The sequence below is a fragment of the Salvelinus namaycush genome, chromosome 3 (genome assembly GCF_016432855.1).
Source record: "Salvelinus namaycush isolate Seneca chromosome 3, SaNama_1.0, whole genome shotgun sequence".
NCBI lineage: Eukaryota > Metazoa > Chordata > Actinopteri > Salmoniformes > Salmonidae > Salvelinus > Salvelinus namaycush.
In genome coordinates this window covers 92,075,451-92,093,403 of record NC_052309.1, presented here as the reverse complement: position 1 = coordinate 92,093,403, position 17,953 = coordinate 92,075,451, and the positions used below count along the sequence as shown (strand labels likewise).

Here is a 17,953-nt window from a genome sequence, read left to right as displayed (position 1 = left end):
TTTACAACCCATTGTGGTTGTTCTCCATCTCCAGAATGGCCTCTCTCTCTGAGACACTGACCCGTTCCATTTACCCAGAATGGCCTCTCTCTCTGAGACACTGACACGTTCCATTTACCCAGAATGGCCTCTCTCTCTGAGACACTGACACGTTCCATTTACCCAGAATGGCCTCTCTCTCTGAGACACTGACCCGTTCAATTTACCCAGAATGGCCTCTCTCTCTGAGACACTGACCCGTTCAATTTACCCAGAATGGCCTCTCTCTCTGAGACACTGACCCGTTCCATTTACCCAGAATGGCCTCTCTCTCTGAGACACTGACCCGTTCCATTTACCCAGAATGGCCTCTCTCTCTGAGACACTGACCCGTTCCATTTACCCAGAATGGCCTCTCTCTCTGAGACACTGACCCGTTCAATTTACCCAGAATGGCCTCTCTCTCTGAGACACTGACCCGTTCAATTTACCCAGAATGGCCTCTCTCTCTGAGACAATGACACGTTCAATTTACCCAGAATGGCCTCTCTCTCTGAGACACTGACCCGTTCAATTTACCCAATTGATTTAAGGCATAGGTCACACAGAATGGATGCAAAAGTCCTAAAGAGGAGTTCAATTAATTGTGCCTTAGTCTGTTTCCCAAATGGCACCCTATTCCCTATGTGGGTCCTGGTCAAAAGTAGTGCACTATTTAAGGAATCAGGTGCAATTTGGGACACACCCTTTCAAGTTCTACCCACTCTTGTGTCAACAACCTATATCTGTGAAGCGTTGCCTATTCCCTACATAGTGCACTACTACTCCCTTATAAACAACAACCCTATTTCCTATATAGTGCACTACTACTCCCATACAAACAACAACCCTATTCCCTATATAGTGCACTACTACTCCCATACAAACAACAACCCTATTCCCTACATAGTGCACTACCGCTCCTTTACAAACAACAACCCTATTCCCTACATAGTGCACTACTTTTGACCAGTGTTAAAGGGGGACTAGGGTATATTTGAGACACTGACATCGATAGATTAGCAACACTTTCTGTAAAACAGTAGATTCTGTTGTTATTTCTTGCAGACCCCCTCCTCCTCGCCCCCCCTCTTCCTCACCCCCCCTCCTCCTCGCCCCCCCCCCCCTCCTCGCCCCCCCCCCCCTCCTCCTCGTCCCCCCCCCCCCCCCCTCCTCCTCGCCCCCCCCTCTCAGAAGAGGGTGCACTTCTTGCGCCTCTTTTTGATTGGCGGCGGGCACAGGACGGCCCGGATGGCCTCGTCGAAAACGGTCTTAAGTCCCCTCTGGGTCAGGGCTGAGCACTCCAGGTACTTCACCGCACCTGTAGGGGACAGGAGACAGCCAATCAGAGAAGGGGATGAGGACAGACACACATCCAATTGGTCAGTCAGAAACTTGGGACTCAAAATAGGTGAGTTCAGACACAGGTGAACACTAGAGCTCAAAGAAGCTGTCAGAAACACATTCAGACACACTATATCCTCGCTCTCTTTCTCAAACTCAAACACCCCCCTCCACAGACACCCACCGATCTCCCGTGCCATGGCCAGGCCCTGAGGGTAGGTGATTGGGGACAACTTCTTGTCCCTCAGCCTCTCAATAGTGTCCTTGTCGTCCCTCAGGTCCAGCTTCGTGCCCACCAGGATGATGGGGGTGTTGGGGCAGTGGTGACGCACTTCCGGGTACCACTGTTCAAGGTCACATAGAGGTCAAAGGTCAAGGGTTCATTTTAATTTAATTTGAACCTTTATTTAACTAGGCAAGTCAGTTAAGAACAAATTCTTATTTACAATGATGGCCTACACTGGCCAAACCCAGACGATGCTGGGCCAATTGTACGCCGCCCTATGGGACTCCCAATCATGTCCGGTTGTGATACAGCCTGGATTCGAACTAGGGTGTCTGTCGTGACGCCTCTAGCACTGAGATGCAGTGCCTTAGACCATCAATGTAAATAAGAATTTGTTCTTAACTGACTTGTCTAGTTCAATTTTAAAAATGTAATAAAAATTAACCTTTGACCTCTATGTGACCTTGAACAGTGGTACCCGGAAGTGCCACTGTTAAGATCATTAAGGTCAAAGGGTTATAAGGTCTTTAAAGGTCAACCTACATAAAGAGGTTGTGGAGTTGGGCCAACAGCCCAAACAGCAACATGAATAAACACAATGTAACACTGTACAATGTGGTGCTGACAATATGAGTGATATTACCATTACTGTTATTTAGCAGGGTGATAAAGACACTCACCTTAGCTCTGACGTTCTCAAAGGAGGCAGGGCTCACCAGAGAGAAACATGTCAAGAACACGTCCTGTTCGGACAATACACAGAAAAAAGGCAGTGTATTAAACAGGCTAATTAAACAACAAACACTGCATGAAAAAAATGCGTTGGACTCTGTGATTTCTGTGACTCTCTAGGTTCTGAATAGAACAGGACAGCAGCTGAAGAGACTAAAGGGTGTGTTGGACTCTGTGATTTCTGTGACTCAGTGACTCTCTAGGTTCTGAATAGAAAAGGACAGCAGCTGAAGAGACTAAAGGGTGCATTGGACTCTGATTTCTGTGACTCAGTGACTCTCTAGGTTCTGAATAGAAAAGGCCAGCAGCTGAAGAGACTAAAGGGTGTGTTGGACTCTGTGATTTCTGTGACTCAGTGACTCTCTAGGTTCTGAATAGAAAAGGACAGCAGCTGAAGAGACTAAAGGGTGCGTTGGTATTCAGAGCAGGTACGGTAACCTTACAGAGGGGCTGGAGGAGTCTGGAGCTGGGGCCTCGCAATGCAACACCAGTATATGTGTGTGTGTGTGTGTGTGTGTGTGTGTGTGTGTGTGTGTGTGTGTGTGTGTGTGTGTGTGTGCAGGGGTTCCTCTGGACAGGGAGGCAGACAGGATGTATTAATGAGGCAGACAGGATGTATTAATGAGGCAGACAGGATGTATTAATGAGGCAGACGGGATGTATTAATGAGGCAGACAGGATGTATTAATGAGGCAGACAGGATGTATTAATGAGGCAGACAGGATGTATTAATGAGGCAGACAGGATGTATTAATGAGGCAGACAGGATGTATTAATGAGGCAGACAGGATGTATTAATGAGGCAGACAGGCTGTATTAATGAGGCAGACGAGATGTATTAATGAAGCAGACAGGATGTATTAATGAGGCAGACAGGATGTATTAATGAGGCAGACAAGATGTATTAATGAGGCAGACATGATGTATTAATGAGGCAGACAGGATGTATTAATGAGGCAGACAGGATGTATTAATGAGGCAGACAGGATGTATTAATGAGGCAGACAAGATGTATTAATGAGGCAGACAGGATGTATTAATGAGGCAGACAGGATGTATTAATGAGGCAGACATGATGTATTAATGAGGCAGACAGGATGTATTAATGAGGCAGACAGGATGTATTAATGAGGCAGACAGGATGTATTAATGAGGCAGACAGGATGTATTAATGAGGCAGACAGGATGTATTAATGAAGCAGACAGGATGTATTCATGAGGCAGACAGGATGTATTAATGAGGCAGACAGGATGTATTAATGAGGCAGACAAGATGTATTAATGAGGCAGACAGGATGTATTAATGAGGCAGACAGGATGTATTAATGAGGCAGACATGATGTATTAATGAGGCAGACAGGATGTATTAATGAGGCAGACAGGATGTATTAATGAAGCAGACAGGATGTATTCATGAGGCAGACAGGATGTATTAATGAGGCAGACAGGATGTATTAATGAGGCAGACAAGATGTATTAATGAGGCAGACAGGATGTATTAATGAGGCAGACAGGATGTATTAATGAGGCAGACAGGATGTATTAATGAGGCAGACAGGATGTATTAATGAGGCAGACAGGCTGTATTAATGAGGCAGACAGGATGTATTAATGAGGCAGACAGGATGTATTAATGAGGCAGACAGGATGTATTAATGAGGCAGACAGGATGTATTAATGAGGCAGACAGGATGTATTAATGAGGCAGACAGGCTGTATTAATGAGGCAGACGAGATGTATTAATGAAGCAGACAGGATGTATTAATGAGGCAGACAGGATGTATTAATGAGGCAGACAAGATGTATTAATGAAGCAGACAGGATGTATTAATGAGGCAGACAGGATGTATTAATGAGGCAGACAGGATGTATTAATGAGGCAGACAGGATGTATTAATGAGGCAGACAGGATGTATTAATGAGGCAGACAGGATGTATTAATGAGGCAGACAGGATGTATTAATGAGGCAGACATGATGTATTAATGAGGCAGACAGGATGTATTAATGAGGCAGACAGGATGTATTAATGAGGCAGACAGGATGTATTAATGAGGCAGACAGGATGTATTAATGAGGCAGACAGGATGTATTAATGAGGCAGACAGGATGTATTAATGAGGCAGACAGGATGTATTAATGAGGCAGACAGGATGTATTAATGAGGCAGACATGATGTATTAATGAGGCAGACAGGATGTATTAATGAGGCAGACAGGCTGTATTAATGAGGCAGACAAGATGTATTAATGAGGCAGACAGGATGTATTAATGAGGCAGACAGGATGTATTAATGAGGCAGACAGGATGTATTAATGAGGCAGACAGGATGTATTAATGAGGCAGACAGGATGTATTAATGAGGCAGACAGGATGTATTAATGAGGCAGACGGGATATATTAATGTGTTATAACAACACCACTCAGTAATCCTGGTGGTTGGCCTGTCACTGGTCTGACTATTATATATTTTATATTTCAAATTTTTTTAATTTATTTTTTATTTAACCAGGTAGGCCAGTTGAGAACAAGTTCTCATTTACAACTGCGACCTGGCCAAGATAAAGCAAAGCAGTGCGACAAAAACAACAACACAGAGTTACACATGGAATAAACAAAGGTACAGTCAATAACACAATAGAAAAATATATGTACAGTGTGTGCAAATGTAGAAGTGTAGGGAGGTAAGGCAATAAATAGGCCATAGAGGCGAAAATAATTACAATTTAGCATTAACACTGGAGTGATAGATGTGCAGATGATGATGTGCAAGTAGAGATACTGGGGTGCAAAAGAGCAACAAGAAAATAATAATAATAACAATATGGGGATGAGGTAGTTGGGTGTGATATTTACAGATGGGCTGTGTACAGGTACAGTGATCAGTAAGCTGCTCTGACAGCTGATGCTTAAAGTTAGAGAGGGAGATATAAGTCTCTAGCTTCAGTGATTTTTGCAATTCGTTCCAGTCATTGGCAGCAGAGAACTGGAAGGAAAGGCGGCCAAAGGAGGTGTTGGCTTTGGGGATGACCAGTGAAATATACCTGCTGGAGCGCGTACTACGGGTGGGTGTTGCTATGGTGACCAGTGAGCTGAGATAAGGCGGGGCTTTACCTAGCAAAGACTTATAGATGACCTGGAGCCAGTGGGTTTGGCGACTAATATGTAGCGAGGGCTTGCCAACGAGAGCATACAGGTCGCAGTGGTGGGTAGTATGTGGGGCTTTGGTGACAAAACGGATGGCACTGTGATAGCAAATTGGATGTAGCCTGAGTAGAGTGTTGCAGGCTATTTTGTAAATGACATCGCCGAAGTCAAGGATTGGTAGGATAGTCAGTTTTACGAGGGCATGTTTGGCAGCATGAGTGAAGGAGGCTTTGTTGCGAAATACGAAGCCGATTCTAGATTTAATTTTGGATTGGAGATGCTTAATGTGAGTCTGGAAGGAGAGTTTACAGTCTAACCAGACACCTAGGTATTTGTAGTTGTCCAGATATTCTAAGTCAGAACCGTCCAGAGTAGTGATGCTAGTCGGGCGGGCGGGTGCGGGCAGCAATCGGTTGAAGAGCATGCATTTAGTTTTACTTGCATTTAAAAGCAGTTGGAGGCCATGGAAGGAGAGTTGTATGGCATTGAAGCTCGTTTGGAGGTTTGTTAACACAGTGTCCAAAGAAGGGCCAGATGTATACAGAATGGTGTCGTCTGCATAGAGGTGGATCAGAGAATCACCAGCAGCAAGAGCGACATCATTGATATATACAGAGAAAAGAGTCGGCCCGAGAATTGAACTCTGTGGCACCCCCATAGAGACTGCCAGAGGTCCGGACAACAGGCCCTCCGATTTGACACACTGAAATCTGTCTGCGAAGTAGTTGGTGAACCAAGCGAGGCAGTCATTTCAGAAACCAAGGCTATTGAGTCTGCCAATAGGAATGCGGTGATTGACAGAGTTGAAAGCCTTGGCCAGGTCGATGAAGACGGCTGCACAGTACTGTCTTTTATCTATGGCGGTTTTGATATCGTTTAGGACCTGGAGCGTGGCTGAGGTGCACCCGTGACCAGCTCGGAAACCAGATTGCATAGTGGAGAAGATACGGTGGGATTCGAAATGGGTCGGTGATTTGTTTGTTGACTTGGCGTTTGAAGATTTTAGAAAGGCAGGGCAGGATCATCCCCCTTTGAAGAGGGGGATGACCGCGGCAGCTTTTCAATCTTTGGGGATCTCAGACGATACGAAAGAGAGGTTGAACAGGCTAGTAATAGGGGTTGCAACAATTTCGGCGGATAATTTTAGAAAGAGAGGGTCCAGATTGTCTAGCCCAGTTGATTTGTAGGGATCCAGATTTTGCAGCTCATTCAGAACATCAGCTGTCTGGATTTGGGTGAAGGAGACGCGGGGGGGACTTGGGCAAGTTTCTGCGGGGAGTGCAGAGCTGTTGGCCGGGGTAGGGGTAGCCAGGTGGAAAGCATGGCCAGCCGTAGAAAAGTGATTATTGAAATGATCGATTATCGTAGATTTATCGGTGGTGACAGTGTTTCCTAGCCTCAGTGCAGTGGGCAGCAGGGAGGAGGTGCTCTTATTCTCCATGGATTTTACAGTGTCCCAAAACTTTTGGGAATTAGTGCTACAGGATGCAAATTTCTGTTTGAAAAAGCTAGCCTTTGCTTTCCTAACTGACTGTGTTTATTGGTTCCTGACTTCCCTGAAAAGGTGCATATCACGGGGGCTATTCGATGCTAATGCAGTACGCCACAGGATGTTTTTGTGCTGGTCAAGGGCAGTCAAGTCTGGGGTGAACCAAGGGCTATATCTGTTCTTAGTTCTACATTTTTTGAATGGGGCATGCTTATTTAAGATGGTGAGGAAAGCACTTTTAAAAAGCAAACAGGCATCCTCTACTGACGGGATGAGGTAAATATCCTACCAGGATACCCGGGCCAGGTCGATTAGAAAGGCCTGCTCGCTGAAGTGTTTTAGGGAGTGTTTGACAGTGATGAGGGGTGGTCGTTTGACCACGGATCCATTACGGACGCAGGCAATGAGGCAGTGATCACTGAGATCCTGGTTGAAGACAGCAGAGGTGTATTTAGAGGGCAAGTTGGTCAGGATGATATCTATGAGGGTGCCCATGGTTACGGATTTAGGGTTGTACCTGATAGGTTCCTTGATAATTTGTGTGAAAATATGACTATTCTCCTCTCTGGCTGGGATGGGTGGAACGCTAAAATAGCCCCCTAATCATTTTCTCTGAAGCAGCAGCCAGGCAGGCAGGGAGCTGTGTGTCTGACGGAGCCGCCAGATAACGAGGAAAACAGTGGAATAACAGGAAACTGTGTGGAGAACGAGTTAAGCAGAACCAGGAAGACACAAGATGGAGGATGTAGAATGTGTATGAGTGATAATGAATGAGAGATGTGAGTGAGTGAGTGAGTGAGTGAGTGAGTGAGTGAGTGAGTGAGTGAGTGAGTGAGTGAGTGAGTGAGTGAGTGAGTGAGTTACCGTCTGTGGATAGGACAGTGGTCTGAGCCTGTCGTAGTCCTCCTGTCCTGCAGTATCCCACAGTCCCAGATTAACTGGTTTCCCATCTACCATCACATTGGCAGAGTAGTTGTCAAACCTGAGAGGACAGGATGTTGTTCAGAGAAGTACACACACACACACGCACGCACGCACGCACGCGCACACACACACACACACACACACACACACACACACACACACACACACACACACACACACACACACACACACACACACACACACACACACACACACACACACACACACACACACACACAGGCATGCACACACACGCACACACAAACAGGCATGCACACACACACATGCACACACATGCACACGCACACACACACATACACACACCATTATTGTAGTGAAGCTTCATGCTATGATACTCACACTGTGGGGATGTATTCTCCAGGGAAGGCATTGGTGGTATAGCTGATGAGAAGACATGTCTTTCCCACCGCTCTGAGAGAGAAAGAACGAGACAGTTACTTTTGTTTATGATCTATTTCACTTGCTTTGGCAATGTAAACATATGTTTCCCATGCCAATAAAAGCCCTTAAGTTGAATTTAATTGAAATTGAGAGTGAGAGAGATATATATAGAGAGAGGGGTAGAGAGAGAGATAGAGGGATAGAGAGAGAGAGAGACAGAGAGAGAGAGAGAGAGAGAGAGAGAGAGAGAGAGAGAGAGAGAGAGAGAGAGAGAGAGAGAGAGAGAGAGACAGAGAGCGAGAGAGAGAGAGAGAGAGAGAGAGAGAGAGAGAGAGAGAGAGAGAGATAGAGATAGAGGGAGAGAGAGAGAGAGAGAGAGAGAGAGAGAGAGAGAGAGAGAGAGAGAGAGAGAGAGATAGAGGGAGAGAGAGAGAGACAGAGAGCGAGAGAGAGAGAGAGAGAGAGAGAGAGAGAGAGAGAGAGAGAGAGAGAGAGAGAGAGAGAGAGAGAGTAATCAAATCAATAAATAAAGGCTAAAGGCTGTTTATGGTTGTTTGGCAGTGTGTGAACACAGACACTGTCCTACACAGACTTTTGGCTGGGGGGCACATTGGCAGACCACAGCTGCCTTGCTATGTTGTTGTCTTAGGTCTCTCTTTATGTACTGTTGTGTTGTCTCTCGTCGTGATGTGTTTGGTCCTATATTTTTTATTTTAATCCCAGCCCCCGTCCCCGCAGGAGGCCTTTTGCCTTTTGGGAGGCCGTCAATGTAAATAAGAATTAGTTCTTAACTGACTTGTCTAGTTAAATAAAGGTTCAATCAAAATATCAGAGAGGGGGTCCTGCTGTCTGAAGACTCCACATCATTACCTGTGTGTGTGTTTGTGGACATGTTTAACCATACTTGAAGACCACCATACTTGAAGTCCCTACAAGAATAGTAAACATTTGACCAACTGGGGACATTTTGTTGGTCCCCACAAGGTCAAATGCTATTTTTAGGCCATTTATGGTTTAGGGTTAGGGTTAGATTTAGGGTTAGGAGCTAGGGTTAGGAGCTAGGGTTAGGAGCTAGGGTTAGATTTAGGGTTAGATTTAGGGTTAGGAGCTAGGGTTAGGAGCTAGGGTTAGGAGCTAGGGTTAGATTTAGGGTTAGGAGCTAGGGTTAGGAGCTAGGGTTAGGAGCTAGGGTTAGATTTAGGGTTAGGAGCTCAAATCAAATCAAATTGTATTTGTCACATGTGCCGAATACAACAGGTGTAGACCTTACAGTGAAATGCTTACTTACAAGCCCTTAAACAACAATGCTTTAAGAAGTTAAGAAAATAAAAATAAAAGTGTTAAGTAAAAAATAGATTGAAAGATTGAAAAAATTGAAAATAAAAGTAACAAATAATTAAACAGAAGCAGCAAAATAACAAGCGAGACTATATACAGGGGGTACCGGTACAGAGTCAATGTGGAGGCTGTATACAGGGGGTACCGGTACAAGGTCAATGTGGAGGCTATATCCAGGGGGTACCGGTTCAGAGTCATTGTGAAGGCTGTATACAGGGGGTACCGGTACAAGGTCAATGTGGAGGCTATATACAGGGGGTACCGGTACAGAGTCAATGTGCGGGGGCACCGGTTAGTTCAGGTAATTGAGGTAATATGTACATGTAGGTAGAGTTAAAGTGACTATGCATAGATAATAAACAGAGAGTAGCAGCAGCGTAAAAGAGGGGTCTGGGTAGCCCTTTGATTAGCTGTTCAGGAGTCTCATGGCTTGGGGGTAGAAGCTGTTAAGAAGCCTTTTGGACCTCAACTAGGGTTCGTTTTAGGGTTAGGGAAAATAGGACTTTGAATGGGACTGAATTACGTGTCCCCACAAGGTTAGTTGTACAATATTGCGCATGTGTGTGTGTTGCCCATCCCCTAAAAAATCCTCGACAGGCCCCCCACACCCCTGTTTAGCTACGCTATACAGTCCAGTGCACCCTACCTCCACACACTACCCAAAATCTACGCCGCATCCGCACCGCATCACAATGTAGCACAAGTCAAATAAACCTGTCTTTCAAAGATGTCTATGGTAGAAAGGCTATATAAACACGGTATATCGCATAGGTGCCCATGCCCATCCGTAGCCCGTGCCTTTGTAGGAGCTGGCTGTGTAGGTGTGAAAGCATTACATCATTTAATGAGTCTCAGCCAAGACCTCCCAGCGACATTTCTGCAACTATGCACATATTAATGTATATTTCACAAGTTTGCTCAAAAAACCTCCCCGACAAATATGGGTTTCCAAATGTTGTTAATCCGAGAAGCTTTAGTTAGTTATTGTTTTTCTATTTCAATGAAACCTTCAAATAGCTTTAGCTCAATTTCAGACAGAATATTTCACACCCGAACTTATAATGTATTGTGCAAAACCTGGCGGAAAATTTGGCAAATAACATGAAATCACAAAGTAGGCTAACAAAATAAAAATGTAATTGCTAAACATCCATTTCACGCTCACGCACTGATGAGAGAGCGGATTCTAGAGAACTGAAAGCCGACCCATTCAACCCGCTATAGCCCCAGCCCTTACTGCAACAATTGCCCTCACAGACTCGAAAAAGGACACATTTTCAGCCTAAACACACACAAAAGGTCTTACCCATCGCCCACCACGACGCATTTGATGGCCTGCATTTTGCAGAGGGTGGTGGTATCCAACGACTGACTTTTCCCTGCGTTTAAAACGGCAAATTGTTTATCATTTCTGATATCGCTAATAATAAGTGAATTGGTACAGCTCCTCGCGACCAGGCTGCAGCAGCGGAGGGGAGGCAGTGTCGAATCCCGGCGGAACCTCCCGGAAAAGACCGAACGTGTTTAAAGGGAAAGTTGTATTTTTCCCGACAGCAGTTGAACTCTGTAGATGACAATGAGTTAATCCCAAATCACACCCTATTCCCTATGTAGTACACTACGGGCCCAATGGGTTCTGGTCAAAAGTAGCGCACTACATAGGGATTACGGGGCAATTTGGGACATATCCCATGTGTCCAGTGGGTTCCTCTGTAGTGAAGATGTGCAGAGTTATGGTGATGAAGGACTTCAGAATGGACATACACACAGAGAGAACGAGACACACCTCAAACAAACCATCAATAACCACAGTTGACACAATTTGTAACAATGTATTTGTTTTATTGCTTGACCTGCCATTAGGACAACCTAAACCAAAAGGATTATAACTGAGCACAAACAGTAAAGCAAACCTGGTACAGTCATAATCATCATCATCATAATAATAAAATGGTCCTCTGGTCACCCTATTCCCTACATAGACCACTTCGTTTGACCAGAGCCCTCTTCCTCTTCCCTAAACAGACACCCTATTCCTGACCAGGGCTCTAAAGTAGTGCACTATAAGAGGGAAAAGGATCCATTTGGGACGCAGGCCTTGTCAAACGTCAATGAGAGCTTGAAGGTCACGTCCCGAATCACCACCCTTTTTTCCTCTCCTGAAGTGTGCAATTGCACACTTTTTTGTTGTTGCATGGATTTAGCAACGCTGGAAACTCCCCTCCTCCCACCAGCCAATGCTTATACCAATCCCATGCTTTTAAATCTACGACAGGGAGTGTGCAAGCCAAGTGGACACTATGTGAGCAAGGAAGAGAATTGGGACGTAGCCGAAGAATGGGAGCACTAAACAGAGTGGGCCCAATCCTAAACCAAAAATCTTGACCCCTATTCCCTACTCTAGATAGGAAAGGATTGGATAGGTACAAGTCATATGGTAACAACTCCACCGTGCCCTCTGATAGGATAGGTGGTGTTTTGAGCCACCTCGATGACACCGTGCTGCCCGTCTGCCCCTGGACTTGCTCCAGAGACCACCCTCACCCTTCCCCTCCGACAGCCTCCCTCCGATGACCACTCAAGCCATGAACTTTCCGACCCTCTCATGAACTTCCATCTCACGAACGATGTTGTTTTCTAAATTTCTAGTCTTTTTTTTGTGTTGCTTTAAAGCACTTTGAGATTCTTTATGTAATAATGAATAGCACTATAAGAGTTTAATAAATTATTATATTGTTGATACCCATCCAATCCTCTCTGTTCTGCACTAGTGCCCAAAGGGTAGGATGTAGGAATAGGGGCTAGGGGTTGATTTCGGACACACAATTACTCTAAACCAGGGGTGCACAGCTGTGGTCCTGGGGGCCATCTGCAGTGTCTGCTGCTTTACTTACTAACCTTTTAAAAGGTGGCCTCAGCGATATCGCGTAGATGCAGACCGTAAACAGCACAGTCGATCAATTTCCACAACTAAGAGCGTTGAAGCACGAGGCTCAACTTGTCCTCTGTTTTGGTGCCCTGGCTACCACTCTGAAGTGAACACGTGTACATGCACAGATACTGTGTGTGACTGTGTGAGAGAGAAGTGTTGCATCTCGCTCATCAACATCTGCAGTGTTGCTCGTGGCAACATCATTTCACAGAGTCTAACTTTAAATCACAGACTAATTTTGACCTGGGCCACCAGGTGTGTGTGTGTGTGCACTCAATCCAATCAATGATATTACTTAATCAATTTAGTGCCAGGGACAAATGAAAACCTGAGCTGTGGACCTCTGTTCTATAAGCCCTGATCACATGACCGAAGGCAAAACTATAGTCAACGTCTCGGACTGTTTGGATTCTGGTACATAATGCACCTTACAGTTATGGTACTTACAGTGGCTGTCGCACACAGACCCTGGTAAAGCTATAATGGTGATTGTTGTTAGTGTGTCAGAAACATCTCACTGACCGTTCATCTACAGACAGAACACTGTAGTTAGTAAGGTTTCAGAATGACGGTAACTTTCCCAAGTTTTCCCAGAACTCCAACCAGGAAAATAACCAGAATTTTACAACCCTAGTTGTTAGAGTGAATGAATGATCTACAAATAAATTAAAAACATGGAATGAGACACAAACCACTAAATATAAAAGGGATAGAAAGGTGTTTGACTCTCTGATTGGAACTTAACGCATCAAATCAGTATGTGAGAAAGAGGACAATAGCCACCCATTCTAGATTCCCCCAAGTCCTCCCACTGCTGGAGTTCTAGATCCCCCCAAGTCCTCCCACTGCTGGAGTTCTAGATTCCCCCCAAGTCCTCCCACTGCTGGAGTTCTAGATTCCCCCCAAGTCCTCCCACTGCTGGAGTTCTAGATCCCCCCAAGTCCTCCCACTGCTGGAGTTCTAGATTCCCTCCAAGTCCTCCCACTGCTGGAGTTCTAGATTTCTCCAAGTCCTCCCACTGCTGGAGTTCTAGATTCCCTCCAAGTCCTCCCACTGCTGGAGTTCTAGATTCCCTCCAAGTCCTCCCACTGCTGGAGTTCTAGATTCCCTCCAAGTCCTCCCACTGCTGGAGTTCTAGATTCCCTCCAAGTCCTCCCACTGCTGGAGTTCTAGATTCCCTCCAAGTCCTCCCACTGCTGGAGTTCTAGATTCCCTCCAAGTCCTCCCACTGCTGGAGTTCTAGATTCCCTCCAAGTCCTCCCACTGCTGGAGTTCTAGATTCCCTCCAAGTCCTCCCACTGCTGGAGTTCTAGATTCCCTCCAAGTCCTCCCACTGCTGGACTTCCCCCATCAGATGTACTAGGGATTCATGAGGACCATCAACCACTTCAGTCGGCAAGTTATACAAGAAGCAGTAGCCTATAATAGCTTACTACTTCATTTTACTGTGGCCTCCATGAGAGAACATAGAAAACCATCAACTAACATTATTTCAACATTGGGTGCAGGGCATCAACTAGATACACTGTGTGTGTCTGAAAAGGCACCCTATTCCCTATAAAGTGCACTACTTTTGACCAGAGCCCAATGACACCCTATATAGTGCACTACTTTTGACCCGAGCCTATGGGGCTTTATATATAGGAAACAGAGTGGCATTTCAGACACGCACAGAGCCTGACAAATAAAAAAAATTCAAATTTATTCACACAATACACCAAGGACAGTTGAACAGTAAAAATGTAAAAACAGCAGAAATCCATCAACCATGAGATGTAGCAAGGCCATGTCCATTCCAGCCTGATACTAGTTCAGCTGGAAACGCTTCATCCAGGACAACACACCATGGTGAAATAAAACACTGCATGCCTCCAAAATGGCACCCCTAGTGCCTATATAGTGCACTACTTAGTCAAAGGCAGTTCACTATATAGGGAATAGGGTTCCATTTGGAACATACACACACACACACACACGTCCATAACAACAGATTGATTCAACAGTTACTTTCAGAGGACTAGTCTATACAGGACTGATTTGTATCCAAATCTCTATACATCACAGTTTTGATGGATTCCTTTATAATTTCCATGAAAATAACAGCAGTAACACGTTGGATAGCGTTATGCTGGAGAGGGAAGGGAGTCTTACGCTAACGCTATACTATATAGTACATTACAAAATATTCATCAAAATTCTAAAATGGCAAATGTCCAGTTGACAACAATATACTGTATTTGGGATTAGAACAAACATGGGTTTTTCAAAAAAAGACAACAAAAAAAGGTTCAAACTAAAAATGGTTAGATAAATGTTAGACCCCAAACATTGAAAACACTCGACTCCATGATGGTATGGAACCGGAATCCTTCTGGTTCTAATTGTGAATTCTAAGAGAGTGTCAATAGAACGCAACCAGGCACTTCTCAAAGACAGTTTATAATGAGGGTTCAGTCTTGTAACTAACACTTCAATGAAGGGGTGGAAAAACAGCTGTTTTCAGAAACAGACCACTGTCTTTATCAATGTTTTTGACATGGGAGGTGTTTAGGAAGCTGGATGACACTGGACATGTACCATCCACGGGATGAAACACTACTATTAAACCAACCAGAGTTGATATCAGAACGGTCCACATTCTTGATTCAACTAGAGGAGGTTGAATCAGCGTTGAGTTGTAACATGCTTTCCTCACAACCGTCACCTGTTATAAAACCTCTTATTTAGAAGCTAAATGGACACGTAGCACAAAGTGAAATAGTGAACATCCCTTAAGACTGATCAACTTGACCCTGGTCAGAGTAACTTGATGTTCTGCTTTCTGTGACCAGGAAACAGGCAGAGTAGACTAAACGTTGTTTTCCCTTTCCTGAACGGAGCATTTTAAACACGCCCAGACACAATGACACCTATAAGATCTATCCCAACGACCGGGGTGGGGGGTGGGGGGGGGGGGAGAGGGGAAACAAGATGGGAAAGGGAGAGAAAGGGGGGTAGAGAGAGATAGATAAACTTCCAATAGGGAGAGAGTAGCCACACCACTGGACCTGGGACAGCCTCCCTCAACCTCATGGTGTAGAAACCACAGCTTCTTAGTACCCTCAAAGAACATTCCAGAAAACAACTATAAAAAGGTAAGTATAAGAACACAGATCAGCCTTTGGTGGAAATCTATTCAAAACAACATTTCTCTAAAGATGGTCTCCCCCCCGCCCTCATCCCTCTCTCCCTCATAAGTCACTTTAGACTTGTCCCAGACATTAAGAATATCATGACACAATATGCTTAATGTCATGACACAATATACTTAATATCATGACACAATATCCTTAATGTCATGACACATTTGCGGTTCCAATTCAATCCTTCTCTCTTCCTTCTCTCTGTCCTTTGTGACATCATGGCCCCTGGGTGTTGTCCATTGTGAGCAGACTCATGGTGTGTCGAGTCCACACATTACAAGGTCTTCTGGATCCTAACCAGGACAGACTCATGGTGTGTCGAGTCCACACATTACAAGGTCTTCTGGATCCTGACCAGGACAGACTCATGGTGTGTCGAGTCCACACATTACAAGGTCTTCTGGATCCTAACCAGGACAGACTCATGGTGTGTCGAGTCCACACATTACAAGGTCTTCTGGATCCTAACCAGGACAGACTCATGGTGTGTCGAGTCCACACATTACAAGGTCTCCTGGATCCTAACCAGGACAGACTCATGGTGTGTCTAGTCCACACATTACAAGGTCTTCTGGATCCTAACCAGGACAGACTCATGGTGTGTCTAGTCCACACATTACAAGGTCTTCTGGACCTTAACCAGGACACTCATGGTGTGTCTAGTCCACATATTACAAGGTCTTCTGGACCTTAACCAGGACAGACTCATGGTGTGTCTAGTCCACATATTACAAGGTCTTCTGGACCATAACCAGGACAGACTCATGGTGTGTCTAGTCCACACATTACAAGTTCTCCTGGATCCTAACCAGGACAGACTCATGGTGTGTCTACTCCACATATTATCAGGTATTAGTTTTGACACGGTGTCAGAGAGAACACTGGGTGAACAGTAATGGAACCGCATTGTAATTCTATTGGAACCCTGGGTCTGAACGGAACCCTGGGTCTGAACGGAACCCTCTGTCACGTTTGAACCCTCCCTAACCTGTTGCCGTCTGAACACCGGAGACAACTCATCCTGTCTTCATGGTTGACGTTAAAATACTACAGAAACATTGTGCCCTCGAAACAGAGTTCACTGCATACGTGTCAAATCAAATGAATCTGGGTTCATAGCGAATACAATAACACCAGTTCAACAACAAAGTCCCAGCCAAGTGATCTGGAGTCCCGGGTGGAGGGTTAGAAACATGAAGAAAATAAACAGATCATTGGTGGAACCCGTTGTTAAGGAAGGAGGGAGGAGCCAGGGGGGGAGGAGCCAGAGGGCGAAGGAGTGGAGGGATAGAAGGAGTGGAGGGATAGAGCGATAGAAGGAGTGGAGGGATAGAAGGAGTGGAGCGATAGAAGGAGTGGAGGGACAGAGCGATAGAAGGAGTGGAGGGATAGAGCGATAGAAGGAGTGGAGGGATAGAAGGAGTGGAGGGATAGAAGGAGTGGAGGGATAGAGCGATAGAAGGAGTGGAGCGATAGAAGGAGTGGAGCGATAGAAGGAGTGGAGCGATAGAAGGAGTGGAGGGATAGAGCGATAGAAGGAGTGGAGGGATAGAAGGAGTGGAGGGATAGAAGGAGTGGAGGGACAGAGCGATAGAAGGAGTGGAGGGATAGAAGGAGTGGAGGGACAGAGCGATAGAAGGAGTGGAGGGATAGAAGGAGTGGAGGGACAGAGCGATAGAAGGAGTGGAGGGATAGAAGGAGTGGAGGGATAGAAGGAGTGGAGGGATAGAAGGAGAGGAGGGACAGAGCAATAGAAGGGGGACTCAGACGGAGAGAGAGACGAAGCTGTTGTATTGTTGAATGTTCCTCTTCAGGATGTCTGAGCAGGGCCCCAGAACGCGTTCGAACCGCGGGCGGTCCAGCTTGACACACTTCAGAGGGCCGCGGGAGACCACGGTCGCAGCACGGGGACGGTTCATCAACAGGGCGATCTCACCTGGGACAGACGGACAAGAGGACAACTATTAGAAACAACAACACTGGAAGAGAAGGGAGGAAGAGGAGGAACAATGATCCACACACACAGCTCCACATCATTAAAATCAGGGCTGTTGGTGGCATCATGCAAACTCCCTGTCACATACCACACACTGACCGCAATGGAGTTGGTAAGAGCACAAACTGATCTGGGACCAGGCTATAGAAGGAGACCACTGATCCGGGACCAGGCTATCGTAGGAGACCACTGATCTGGGACCAGGCTATCGTAGGAGACCACT

The 17,953-nt window shown here is 45.6% G+C and overlaps 2 protein-coding genes across 3 annotated transcripts in view; both read right to left on the bottom strand.

Annotated features, from left to right (window-relative positions):
• Positions 1-1,208: 1,208 nt before the first annotated feature.
• On the bottom strand, positions 1,209-11,077 carry LOC120044712 (ras-related C3 botulinum toxin substrate 3-like). The gene is made up of 6 exons (XM_038989390.1): positions 10,927-11,077; positions 8,241-8,312; positions 7,821-7,938; positions 2,269-2,331; positions 1,547-1,706; positions 1,209-1,339 (listed from the first exon to the last, which is right to left on the bottom strand). The coding sequence occupies exons 1-6, from the start codon at positions 10,959-10,961 to the stop codon at positions 1,209-1,211; spliced, it is 579 nt and encodes a 192-aa protein (XP_038845318.1). The 5' UTR covers positions 10,962-11,077.
• A 2,871-nt stretch (positions 11,078-13,948) lies between these two features.
• LOC120042642 (cAMP-dependent protein kinase type I-alpha regulatory subunit-like) overlaps positions 13,949-17,953 on the bottom strand; it is a 17,689-nt gene continuing 13,684 nt past the window's right edge. For both annotated transcript variants that reach the window (XM_038987467.1, XM_038987474.1), the window contains exon 11: positions 13,949-17,670. In XM_038987467.1, the coding sequence (XP_038843395.1) occupies positions 17,498-17,670 (173 nt within the window). In that variant the 3' untranslated portion in view covers positions 13,949-17,497. The remainder of the gene's footprint in view (positions 17,671-17,953) is intronic.

Coding starts and splice junctions, on each gene's coding strand:
- LOC120044712 (XM_038989390.1), bottom strand. CDS start 10,961: ATGCAGGCCATCAAATGCGTCGTGGTGGGCGATGG. Junction 2,332..7,820: donor CACTGTCCTATCCACAGACG/GTAACTCACTCA, acceptor TTGTCCGAACAG/GACGTGTTCTTGACATGTTT. Junction 1,707..2,268: donor TTGAGAACGTCAGAGCTAAG/GTGAGTGTCTTT, acceptor GACCTTGAACAG/TGGTACCCGGAAGTGCGTCA.